This window comes from Carcharhinus amblyrhynchos, chromosome 11 (assembly GCF_965287045.1).
Source record: "Carcharhinus amblyrhynchos chromosome 11, sCarAmb.v2.hapA, whole genome shotgun sequence".
NCBI lineage: Eukaryota > Metazoa > Chordata > Chondrichthyes > Carcharhiniformes > Carcharhinidae > Carcharhinus > Carcharhinus amblyrhynchos.
The window spans coordinates 15,410,796-15,424,587 of NC_137334.1; the positions used below are offsets into that span (position 1 = coordinate 15,410,796).

The window sequence follows — 13,792 nt, forward strand, 5'->3', positions numbered from 1 at the left end:
GGTGCTAAAATTGCCCCTTAGTGAAATGTAGATTAGAATAATTAGCCATGATAAATGTGTGGGGTTGTGGGAATAGGATGGGGCAGAGGTCAGAGACTTGATGGGCTGAATGGCCTCTGCTGCACCTACAACAGGCGCAGCGAATTGGCTGAAAAATGTGCTTTGATTGGACTCGAAAAGCAATTAAATGGCAGCAAAAACACACACACACACTCTCACACATAGATACACATCACACACATCCCAGTTTCTTAATGCATGCTAGAAGACTGATCCTCCAAAGGAATGTAGCATAATTAAAGTCTCAATAATGCATGCTGCCTGGTCACATTTTCTGCAGTCGATGATAAAGAGGCAAGGAGCTGGCTCTCGCCAGCAGAAGGCTGTCAGGAGCTGCCTGGCTGTTGCATTGCTGGAGCTCAGGCTTTGACTGAGAGGGAGCCAGTGTGCGCAGGTGCGGCACCTGCTCCAGCAGTACCAGCCAAAGATGTCCACAGGCAGGCATCCCTGAGACCGGCAGGAGAGGGGAAGGAAGGAAAGAAACAGCCGGATGGGGTCCGATGCCGCACCCGCCCACCTCACTGAGTAGGGGAAGAAGAAAGCAGGCGGTTGAGCAAGAAATCGAGCAGCCGGAGCCAGAGGAAGGGCGACAAATATGAATCATGAATCCTCCCGGGCGCTGCTGTTTTCTGCCCCTGTTTCTCCTGTGCTGCAGCCTCCTCCAGCCTTTTGGCGCAGAGGGTATGTAAAGGAAGGGTTTGGGGAGGGAATGCATTGTGTACAAGGGGAGATTCACAGTGCAAGGATGGCTAATGTGTATGGGGGTGTATATATGTGTGTGTGTGTGTGTGTGTGTGTATAGTTCTGGGCTGGTTGTTACACTGAATAGAAGCACTGCAGATAGCCTAATTGTAGCCTGCCTGAGACAAGTATTCGTGATTGGGGTTTTAAACGGAATTCTTCCCACCCTCCTGCAAAAACAGCTATTCCCATTTCCTTGTTCAATTTTATAAAATGCAAGATTGAGACAAGTGAATCGTGGAGGGAGGGGAGGGGAGGGAAACAAAAGGAGAAATGAGTCCCCTTAGCAACACCATTTAAAACTGCACCGTAAACATGAAGAAGGGTTGCTTTCTCTCTCTCGCCCACTGCAGTTCATTTTATTGCATGCAGAGGCATTGATTTATTTTGTTTAGTGTCTTTATTCTTTGTATCTGCAATTGCCTGACAAAGCAAAGTGAATATGAAACCAAAAGAGAGAAACGCTGGAAAATCTGTGGGTCTGGCCAGATCTGCTGAGATTTTCCAACATTTTCTCTTGCTTTCAGATTCCAGCATCCGCAGTAATTTGCTTTGATCCAAAGTGAACATGCCTTTTTCTTTTCTCCCTCCCTCTCTCTCCTGTTCTAATCTCCCCTGCTTGTTTGGGAACAGTTCTGCAGTGGAGCGGTGCTGATGGAGAGCCCTTGGCAGCAGAGACTGGTGCAGCGCTGAACCACAGCAGCAACACGACTCAGCGAGCGATAGTGTGGCCTCTCCGCCTCATCTATTACGTTCACGATGACAACGAGAGCACCTACCACATCCTGGACACCAGAGCGAGGGACCAGCAGAAGCACCATCAGGTAACCCCTGAACACATCCACCCTCCCTAGTTGTAATCCATGGGTGTGGTGATGGAACCCTGTTACCATTCAGGTGGATGCATGTATAGAGTAAAAGTGTCTTGAATCCAAAGGGGAGATTGCTCTTTGCAGTTGTACACTGAATCCTTGGCAAGTGCAGCATTAATGGTTCCCCTCTGTGTTTTTGCATTGTATTTAATATTGTTTAACTCTATGCCAGAAATGTGCCGATTTCTAATTTTAAAAAATTTTCGGATTAGGTGGACAGGTCAGGGCATTTCGTGCATTGGTGTAGACTCGATGGGCCGAAGAGCCTCTTCTGCATTCTGTGATTCATGAATAGGGTGGCACTGCTGCCTGGGTGGGATTGATGGGCCGAATGGCCTCCTTCTGTTGTGTAGGGATTCCATGATTATATGAGACCGGTATTTGAATTTTTCTCAATTAATTTCATTGGTGCAAAAATGAAAAGTTAACACCGGAATCAGTGGTTAGCGCTGCTGCCTCACGGTGCCAGGGACCCAGGTTCTAATCCCAGCTGGGTCACCATCTGTGTGCAATCTGCATGTTCTCCCCCATGTATCTGCGTGGGCTTCCTCCACTCTGAAAGGTGTGCCAACTAAGTGCATTGGCTATGCTGAATTCTCCCTCGGTGTACCCGAACAGGCACCGGAGTGTGGCCACTAGGGGATTTTCAGTAACTTCATAAGGTAAGCTGACTTGCGACACCTAATAAAATGAAACTAAACTAAACATTAACACTGCAATGAAGTCACTGTAAAAATCCCCTAGTTGCCACACTCCAGTGCCTGTTTGGATACACCAAGGAGGAATTTAGCACGGCCAATGTACCTAACCAGCACATCTTTCAGACTGTGGGAGGAGACTGGAGGAAACCCACACAGACATGGGGAGGATGTGCAGACAGTTACCCAAGCTGGGAATTTGAATCAAATTTAGAAAATCCAGGTACTGATTTCACACAACCATGGCATCCCTACAAAGCATAAGAACATAAGAATATAAGAAATAGGAGCAGGAGTAGGCCATCTAGCCCTTCGAGCCTGCCCCGCCATTCAATAAGATCATGGCTGATCTGTCGTGGCTCAGTTCCACTTTCCCGCCCTCTCCCCATAACCCTTAATCCCCTCTCTTATCAAGAACCCATCAACCCGCTTCTTAAAAATATTTAGCGAGGCAGCCTCCACCACTTCAACGGGCAGAGAATTCCAGAGATTCACCACCCTTTGAGTGAAGAAGTTCCTCCTCAACTCCGTTCTAAACCGCCTCCCCTTTATCTTGAGGCTGTGCTCCCCTGGTCCTACTGTCTTTTTTGAGCGGGAAGAGTCTCTCCACCTCTATCCTATCCATCCTATTCATCATCTTACATGTCTCAATGAGATCTCCCCTCATTCTTCTAAACTCTAACGAGTACAAGCCTAGTTTATTCAGCCTCTCCTCATAGCTCAACCCCCTCAACTCCGGGATCAGCCTAGTAAACCTCCTCTGCACTCCCTCCAGGGCCAAAATATCCTTGCGCAGGTGCGGCGCCCAAAACTGCACACAGTACTCCAGCTGCGGCCTCACCAATGCCCTATACAGCTGCAGCAAGACCTCCCTACTTTTATATTCAATCCCCCTTGCTATGAAGGCCAGCATCCCATTCGCCTTCCTGACCACCTGCTGCACCTGCAAGCTGGGTTTTTGCGACTCATGCACAAGGACCCCGAGGTCCCTCTGCACCGTCGCCTGCTGCAGTTTTACGCCACATAAGGAGGCCATTTGGCCCATCAAGCCTGCACTGACGACAAACCTACCCAGGCCCTATATCCATAACCCCTCATAGTTACCCTGCTAACCCACCCCAACACTAATGGGCAATTTAACATGGCCAATCCATCTAACCTGCACATCTTTGGACTGTGGGAGGAAACCGGAGCACACGGAGGAAACCCACGCAGACACGGGGAGAACGTGCAGGCTCAGCACACAGTGACCTGTGCTGGGAATTGAAACTGGCACTGAGGTAGTAGTGCTAACCACTGCCATCATACCACCTAATTATTAAACCCATTAGCTGTCTTGTATTTCATATAATGCCTAAAGAGGCCCAGCGTGCTAGTAATCCAGAGGCCCAGGTAAATGCTGAGTGAACATGGGTTTAAAATCCACAACTGGTGCAATTTTTAAAATTCAATTCTTAATAATTTCTGAAATTGAAAGCTAGCCTTAGTAATGGTGACAATGAAACTACCATTGATTGTTGCAAAAAAGAACCCCATCTAGTTCACTAATGTCCTTCAGGGAAGGAAACCACAGAATCCTACAGTAGAAAAGGAGGCCGTTTGGCCCATCGAATCTGCACCGGTCACAATCCCACCCAGGCCCAATCCCCGTAACCCCCATGCATTTACCCTAGCTGGTTCTCCCTGACACTGAGGGGCAACTTATCGTGGCCAAGCCACCTAATCTGAACGTTTTTTTTTTGGACCATGGGAGGAAATCAGAGGAAACGCACATGGATACGGGGAGAACGTGCAGACTCCGCACAGACAGTCACCCAAGGCTGGGAATTGAACCTGGATCCCTGGCGCTCTGAGGCAGCAGTGATAACCACCATGCCACCGTCCTTACCTGGTCTGGCTGACGTGTGACTCCAGAGGCACAGCAATGCGGTCGATTCTTAACTAACCTCTGCAATGGTCGAGCGAGATACCCGGTTCTCGGGCCAATTGGGGATGGGCAACAGATGCTGGCCTTGGTAGTGACATCCTCATCCTGTGAATGAATGGAAACAGAATGCAATAAAATGCCCCAAGGGACACCTTAAACCGTGACACATAAGGACCTAATAGCCAAATGTTTGGTTAAAGGGGGCAGGAGTGGTTCATGGAGGCAATTCTAGAGTTTAGGGTAAAGACACCAACAATGGAATGATCCAGCCAGCATGCACAAGGCCAGCACTGAGAGAATAGCAACACTCGGTAAGCTGGAGCGATAGAGGAACTTACAGAGATCTGAAGGGATGACTTAATGGAGAAATCCTAAGTCTGCTGAGCCAGGGAGCAACGTGATTGGTTTAAAAAAAAAAAATTGCTAAAGGGCTTGTTTGGTGCAGTAGAGACCAAGGTTTTGTTATTCTCTCTGTTTGAATGAACTGAGGAGTGGCTGTTAGGAGGCTAATTGAACTCAGCACCTAAGGGGTTGGGTGGCACAGTGGTTCAATTCTGGCCTCGGGTCACTGTCTATGTGGAGTCTGCACCTTCTCCCTGTGTCTGCGCGGATTTCCTCCGACTGCTCCCTGTTTAAATATGTTGGGCCAAGGGGATAGGAGCTGGGTGGGATTGTGGTTGGTGCAGACTTGATGGGCCAAGTGGCCTCTTTCTGCACTGTAGGGAGTCTATAATTCTATGATTACTCCCATAATCCAAAGCTGTGTAGGTTAGGTGTTTTGGCCATGTTGAATTTACACCTTACTGTCCAAAAACATACAAGTTAGGTAGATTGGCCATACTAAATTGCCCCTTAACTTGCACATTTTTTGATACACAAAGTGTTGCCTATGCTAAATTGTCCTTAGTGTCCAAAGATGTGTAGTTTAGGTAGATTAACCATAGTAAAATGGGGTTACAGGGATGAGGCGGAGGTGTGGGCCAGGGTAAGGTGCAGACTCAAAGGGCTGAATGGCCTCTTTCTCCACCCTAGGGAATATAAAGATTCTAAGGCAAATCAGCTTCCTGTTCCGGATTGCTATCCGGTGACTTTCCAGTAACTGTGCTCATATGGGGAGAGTGTCCCCAGGCTTGGTTTGATAGCAAGAAAAGTTGCACCTTTCACGACTGCTGGATGTCTTTGCAGTCAATGAAGCAGATCAAGCTTGTAAAGTAGGAGGACCAACTCCAATCTGCAAACACCCACAAGCAGCAATCTGGATGACTCGATCATCTATTCCTTTGTAATGTTGATTGAACGATAGATCTTGGCCATTTCTTACTCTTCAAATAATGTGTCAGGATCTTTCAAATACACCTCAGGGGACAGAGTTAGCCTTATTTTAAGTATTAGATTCTTAGCCTCCTTCTGTGCTGTAGGGATTCTATCTAGCCCATTGGGTCTGCACCGACTCTCCAATAGAGCATCTTACCCAGGCCTATGCCTGTACCCCAGATACTTGTCCTGCTAATCTACATATTTTGGGACCCTAAGGACAACTCAGTGTGACCAATGCACCTAACTTGCATATCTTTGGGACACTAAGGGATAATTTAGCATGGCCAATCCACCGAAACGCAGAGGTTTTTATTTCTGCGTAGATGCAGCAATGAGTTGAAATATTAACAACGTGGACTCTTGTATTTGCTGTAGATTACAAACCTTGCCCTATGATAACAGGTATAGAATCAGGGTGGATAGCTGAGGAGTTGAGATGCAGATGATCTAATTGAATGGTCGGACAGACTTGAGGGGCTGAATAGGCTCCTTCAAGCTCCTAAAGGAGTGGTTAGCACTGCTGCCTCATGGCTCCAGGGACCCGGGTTCGATTCCCGGCTCGGGTCACGTCTGTGTGGAGTTTGCACATTCTCCCCATGTGTGCGTGGGTTTCCTCCGGATGCTCCGGTTTTTCTTCTCAGTCCAAAGATGCACAGGTTAGATGGATTAGCCATGATAAATTGCCCCCTTAGTGTCCCGGGATGTGTATGTTAGAGGGATTAGCAGGGTAAATATGTGGGGTTATGGGGATCGGACCTGGGTGGGATTGTTTTTGGTGCAGGCTTGATGGGCTGAATGGCCTCCTTCTGCACTGTAGGGTTTCTCTGAAAGCCCTTTGCCTCCTGCATCAGGGAGATTGGCAGCCTGTGACAGCAACCTTCTGCTCTGTTCATCAGTGCATTATGCTTTCTTATCTGCGGCAATAGCATTGACATTTCACTACAGTATTCCAGTTAGTACACAGGCATTGCAGACTTGGAACTTTCCTAATTCTAGGAGATGTAATTGAAGGAATATTCTCGTTAATTACTGTCACATGTTTATACATGATTACATTGAAAGCTCTTAGTTTGAAATGTGGACAACTTCCATTCCGTGAACTGGTTCCCATTGTTGGCCAATGGACTGGAATTGGCTTCATGTTCTGGCCTTTACAACGGGTCAAATTGATTCCCATTTACCCCCAAATGTGTCCAGTCCCAAAGGTCCAAGGCAAGCCCCATTTTCTCCTGTTGTACCCAATGATGTCAGGCCTCGAGGTACAATTTATCGAAACGAACGGCCGAACAAGCGAGAGAACGGCAGAGTTTCAGACCGTTTTTTGGGTGAGTTTGAAAATGTAATCTGGTGTATCTGACTTTATTTGACAGAAGTGCGATTCTCATCTGTAGGGGGGAGGGGCGGAGCCTAGTTCCACTGGTGTAGCCAACTGCAGACTGCTCGGAGTGCCATTGCGCAAGTGCCTAGCTCTCCCAGTGAACTGGGAGACCTCCTGCCATCTCCCCCTCCACCGCACCCATGTCCTCTTTCCACCATCATTGGTGGAAGTGTAACCCCACTCCCCTCATTCCCCATGGTAACACAGGCCACTGGCGTTGAGAGTCTCCCAATAGTACACCGTCACAGCCCCCCCCCGCCCCCCAACCCCACTGATTGCTCCCTGTATCGGTGGTCTCGCCTCCCCATCCTCTTCCCTTCCCCTTGTAGAGTTCCCCCTGTCATAGCCTCACCCCCATTCAGGCTCCATCCCCACTCAGGCCACCCCCCAACCTTGGTGCCTGGTGAGCAGTGCCAGGGTGTGAATGGGTGCTGCCTGGTCTCTCTGCTCACTCTTTGAAAGCGCCAGGTTTCTGCCATTTTCTTCTACTATCCCCACATTCCTTGTTACCTTTGATACCTGGAAGTCTGTCGATCTCTGTCTTGAATACACTTGATGTAAGAGCTCCCACCACCCTCTGGGATAGATCATTCTAGTGATTCACTCTCCCCTTTTGAGTGAAACAATTCCTCCTCATCACTGTCCTAAACGACGTGCCCTTGATTTGGAGACTCTGTCGTCCCTGGTTCTAGAACACCTCAAACCCAGTCAGGGACACATCCCTCCAAGCCAAGTCCTGGGCTTTATGGGTGGGGAACAATTTTAGGGAAGGGGATTGGGGGTGGGCTTTGGAGGCTTAACTGAGGAGGCCCTGAGGTTCAATGGGTTTGTGGGGACCTTCCTTCCTCCCTGTATGTGAAGCATTCTGGTCTCACTCCAGGAAGTGCTCCCTTTCTGACCTTTCGCCAGGTGGCCATTTTGAAGCAGAAAGCCTGTTGCTAAGGGCAACAGGAGCACCTGCTGTTTCTCTTCCTGCTAGGTGTACATCTCTCATAGCAAAGTTTTTCCTAGAACAGGTCACTGTTGCCAGGGAGTTTACAGCTTGAGGGACACTACTTTGTAACAAGCATGGCTGACTGAGTCTCTCTGCTGTTACCGCCAGCCATTGGTGCGATTGGAAGGATTTTGCAGGTTGACGCTTAACCTGTTTGGCCACATTATGAATGCACCTTCCTTGGCCATCAGGTCCTGGGGTGGGGCTTGAACCTGGAACTTCTGGCTCAGAGGCAGGGACACTAACCCATTGCGCTACACCGAACTCCCTGCCAACCCTTTATTACAATAGTATTAATCCTTCAAAAGTGGTTGTAAAGAGCTTTGGGATGTCCTGAGGCCATGCAAGCTGCTACATAAACACAATTTCCTTTTATCTAATTATCCCCTTCATTGGTTTCTTATGGCTCTGTTTTCACAGGGCAACCAAGGCCTTTTATTTCACTGGGGGTGGGAAGGGATTAAATAAGCTGTCAGTGACAATGCAACTGGAGCAAAGCATTCTGGTATCACTCCAGGAAGCACTCCCCTTCTGACATTTTGCCAGGCAGCCATTTTGAAGCAGAAAGCCCGTTGCTAAGGGTGACAAGAGGGTTTGCAGGTATGATTCCAATATCTCCTGCTTTGGACACAATTTGGACCTTGCAGGTAAATAAGTTCTCACTTATAGGATTCTCATTCTAATGGAAGAGTGTAAATTGTTCATTTTGAGTTGAGGGCAAAAATTGAATTTTGCTTGGCATTGACAGTCAAGGGTCAAAAGCATTCAATTTGCATAGCCTTATTATGTGGGTGAGAGTGTTAGACCATAAGGTGCAAGATCACAATTAGGCCATTCAGCCCATCACATCTGCTCCACCATTCAATCATGGCTGATAAGTTCCTCAACTCCATTCGAGTCAGAGGTTTGTAGCATGGAAACAAACCCTTTGGTCAACTTATCTATGCCGCCTGGTTTTTAACTACTAAGCTAGTCCCAATTGCCCACATTTGGCCCGTATCACACTATACCCATCTTACCAATGTAACTGTCTTTTTAAAAGACAAAATAGTACCCACCTCTACCACTACCTCTGGCAGCTTGTTCCAGACACTCACCAACTGAGTGAAAAAATTGCCCCTCTGGACCCTTCTGTACCTCTCCCCTTTCACCTATGTCCTTTAGTTGTAGACTCCCCTATCTTTGGGGAAAAGATTTGACTATCTAACTGATCTATGCCTCATTATTTTACAGACCTCTATAAGATCATCCCTAAGCTCCAGAGGAAAAAAGTCCCAGTCTATCCAGTGTCTCCTTATAGCTCAAGCAATCAAGTCCCTGTAACATCCTAGTAAATCTTTTCTGCACTCTTTCGAATTCAATAATATCCTTCCTATAATAGGGTGACCAGAACTGTGCACAGTACTCCAAGTGTGGCTTTGTACAACTTCAATAAGACGTACCCAACTCCTGTATCCAATTTTTAGTGATAAGACACTCAGCCATCACCTCTCAGTAACGTTTGATCCACTTACCTATCAGAACCTAACCATCTCTGTCTTAATAACGTTCAATGACATGGCCTCCACAGTCCCCTGTGCCAATGAATGCCACAGATTCACCACCCTCTGGCTGAAGAAATCCCTCCTCATCTCAGTTCTATAGGGTTGCTTTTTTACTCTGAGGATCTGTGCCCTCAGATCTGAGTCTCTCCGACTAATGGAAACATCTTCCCCATGTCCACGCTATCCAGACCCTTCAGTATTCTGTAAGATTCAATGAGATCCTCCCTCAACCTTCTAAGCTCCATTCAGCACAGACCCAGAGTCCTCAGACACTCCTCATACATCAAGCCTTTTATTCCCGGATCATTCCAGTGAACCTCCTCTGGACTCTCTCCAAGGCCAGTACTAAGGAGAAGATAGCAGTACCTGTTAGATATCACAAGCACATTTTGTAGATGTAAGCAGCAAGTGCTCTGTGATTAAATTATAATTTTATAAGAGGAGATATCGGAATGATCAAATGCATAATTAACTTCCCAGTTGCATATCTTCAGTGTCATCCTGAACTCAAACTGTAGCACGTACGTGTGCTGAAGCTATCCCTGGCCAAAGAAAAATTGATACAACAGATTCCAACTCTTTATCTTCCCTGATCTCCTTTCCAAAGATTGAAACATAGATCCTGAGGGTGAGTGTGGGGGGGCTGTTTCCTTCTGTGGGTGAATCTGTAACTTGGGGACACTGCTTAAAAATAAGGGGTTGCCCATTTAGAATGGAGATGAGGTGAATTTTTTTTCTCTCGGAACATCATGAGGGTCAGGAACGCTCTTCCTCAAAAGGCAGTAGAGGCAGACTCCATTGTGTCGAAAAAGGCCATTCAGCCTGTCGAATCTGCACTGGCTCTCCAAAAAAGTATCCCACCCACGTCCTCTCCTCTCCTCCCTGTAACTCTGCACATTTATCATGACTAATCTACCTAACTTGCACATCTTTGGACTGTGGGAGGAAACCGGAGGAAACCCACGCAGACATGGGGAGAAAGTACAGACTCCGCACTGACAGTGACCTAAGCCAGGAATCAAACTCAGGTCCCTGACATTGTGAGGGTGCAGTGCCAACCACTGTGCCACCATGCTGCACTCAATCTTTGAACATTTTTAAGGCTGAGATGGAGATATTGTTGGTAAGTGTGGGGGTGGTGTGGCAGCAGTATCGGGGGTAGGCAGGATGCACATTTGAGGTTTCAGTTTGATCATGCATGATCCTCTGAAATGATTGGGCTTGTTCAAAGGGCTGAATGGCCTACTCCTGCTATATGTGCGTGAGCCTGTCTTTGGCTGCAAAGTTACTGGTCTGGTTTGGATAGAACATTACAGCGCAGTGCAGGCCCTTGGCCCTCGCCGACCTGTGAAACAAAGCTAAAGCCCATCTAACCTACACTATTCCAATATCATCCATATGTTTATCCAGTGACCCTTTAAATGCCCTTAATGTTGACGAGTCTGCTACTATTGCAGGCAGGGCATTCCACACTCTTACTACTCTCTGAGTAAAGAACCTACCTCTGACATCTGTCCTATATGTATCACCCCTCAATTTTAAAGCAATGTCCCCTCGTGCTAGCCATCACCATCCAAGGGTGGAGGGGGGGGAGTTCATACTGTCCACCCTATCTAATCAGAGAAACCCTACAGTATAGAAAGAGGCCATTTGGCCCATCGAGTCTGCACCAACCGCAATCCCACCCAGGCCCCACCCCCATATCCCTACATATTTTGCCCACTAATCCCTCTAACCTACGCATCTCGGGACACTAATGGGCAATTTAAGCATAGCTAATCAACCTAACCCGCACATCTTTGGAGTGTGGGAGGAAACCGGAGCAGCCGGAGGAAACCCATGCAGACACGAGGAGAATGTGCAAACTCCACAGACAATGAGCCAAGCTGGGAATTGAACCAAGGTCCCTGGAGCTGTGAAGCAGCAGTGCTAACCACTGTGCTACCACACAAGATACTCTGATAATCTTGTAAGCCTCTATTAAGTCACCTCTTAACCTCTTTCTCTCTAACGAAAACAGCCTCAAGTCACTCAGCCTTTCCTCATAAGACCTTCCCACCATACCAGGCAACATCCTGGGAAATCTCCTTTGCACCCTTTCCAATGCTTCCACTTCCTTCCTATAATGCGGTGACCAGAATTGTACGCAATACTCCAAGTGCGGCCACACCAGAGTTTTATACAGCTACACCATGGCTCTGAAACTCAATCCCTCTACCAATAAAAACTAACACTGTACGCCTTCTTAACAACCCTATCTGGGTGCCAACTTTCAGGGATCTATGGAGACAGTACTGGAGGAATGCAGAGACTCTGAGAAGTGATAAGGCTGGAGGAGGTTACAAGAGGGCTGAGGCCATGGAGAGTCTGGAATACGAGGATAAGTATTTTAGCTTTGCGCCTTGTGCAGGGAGGGCAGCTGGGGGAAGAATCCAGCCAGAGTGTGAATTGAGTATAGTTTTTCACATTTTTTACCCTTTGGGGAATGATGCCAGAATCATAACAGTGCAGAAGGAGACCACTTGGCCCATCGACTCTGCACTGACCACAATCCCATCCAGGCCCTGTCCCCATAACCCCACTTATTTAGCCTGCTCATCCCCCTGGCATGAAGGGGCAATTTAGCATAGCCAATCCACCTAACCCACGCATCTTTGGACTGTGGGAGGAAATCAGCATGGGGGAGAGTGTGCAAATTCTACACAGTCAGCCAAGGCTGGAGTTGAACCTAGGCCCCTGGTGCTGTGTGGCAGCAGTGCTAACCAATGTGCCACCATGCCACCCTAATGATGGGGGAAGCAGTGGAAAGGTTCCCATGCTGGTTATTGAACCACGTTGAATGCCCCTTCCACGGCCAACAAGTCCTGGTGTTGGATTCGAACCCAGAGCTTCTGGTCCAGAGGTAAAGATGCTATGTACAGTGCCATGGGCCGCCTTGGTGATGTGATGGAGAAGACATGGGGACTGGAGCTCAGAATCCTGGAATCCATACAGTACAGAAGAAGGCCATTCAGCCCATCAAGTCTGCACCGACAACAATCCCAACCAAATAACCTCACATATTTACCCTGCTAGACCCCTGACACTAAGGGGCAATTTACCATGGCTAATCCACCCTAACTGACACATCTTAGGATGCTAAGGGACAATTTAGCAAGGCCACTCCACTTAAGAATGCTTTCTGTGGTGCATCTGTAAAAAAAAAAAATTAGTGAGAGTCGTAGCGGACATGCCAAATTTCCTTAGCCTCCTGAGAAAGTAGAGGTGTGGGTGGGCTTTCTGAATTATAGCCTCAGCATGGGGGGGACCAGGATAGGTTGTTAGTGTGTACCATAGTAAATATAACATTGTGAACACTTGATTTATTCAGAGCAAAATAATTTCCTTCAGAATGTTGTATTTGACCTCATTTAGCTGGACCGACCCAATCTGTGGAGGCCTCAATTCTCAACATGTATTCAGTTACGAAGGTTAGAAGGAGACAACAACACAAGACTTACACATTCTGCTGCAAAATCAGAGTACAAACCTGTAGGCCGTTATTCAGCCTGAGGAAGAGGAAAATTGCTGTGATTTTGATCCAGGGAGACTGAGCGATTATGGGATCTGCGGGAGAGACGTTGTTTGGGGCTGTGCCACAGTAGTTAGCACTGCCGCCTCACAGCACCAGGGGCCCAGGTTTGATTCCAGTCTTGGATGATTGTCTATGTGGAGTCTGCACATTCTCCCCGTGTCTGGGTGGGTTTCTCTGGGTGCTGTGGTTTCCCCCCATAGACATGCTGATTATGTGCATTAGCCATGCTAAATTCCCCCTCGCTGTACCCAAACAGGCACCGGAGTGTGGCGACCAAGGGATTTTCATAGTAACTTCATTGCAGCGTTAATGTAAGCCTTCTTGTGACACTAATAAATAAGCTTTAAACATAAAAGGTTTGATGATGGGTTCAAGGTTGTGGGTAAGGGAGATATTGATGACTCCCCGGTGTTTTTGCGAGGCATAGATCCCAGAGAAAGGGAGAACTATTGACTGTGGAAGGTAACAGAGGCTCCGTGGGCCTTTATAGGACTGTCAGAGGCAAAGGGAGTCTGCAAGAGGCATAGACATAAACAAAGATTATCAGAGTAGCGAACAGGATAATTCCCTGTGGATGTTACTCCCAGTGAAATCTCTTGGGTACTGGTCTCTTACCAATGCCAAACAAGCATGAAATATTTAAATACTGCACACTCCCCCATTTTAACCCCATCCCTTACCATACAC

General features: G+C 47.6%; 1 protein-coding gene across 1 annotated transcript in view; it reads left to right on the plus strand.

Moving 5' to 3' along the window:
* The first annotated feature begins 433 nt into the window (after window positions 1-433).
* The window catches only part of LOC145349660 (disintegrin and metalloproteinase domain-containing protein 23-like), a 121,317-nt gene continuing 107,958 nt past the window's right edge, over window positions 434-13,792 (plus strand). The window contains exons 1-2 of the mRNA XM_080198184.1: window positions 434-741; window positions 1,435-1,625. Of these exons, the coding sequence (XP_080054310.1) occupies window positions 663-741; window positions 1,435-1,625 (270 nt within the window). The 5' untranslated portion in view covers window positions 434-662. The remainder of the gene's footprint in view (window positions 742-1,434; window positions 1,626-13,792) is intronic.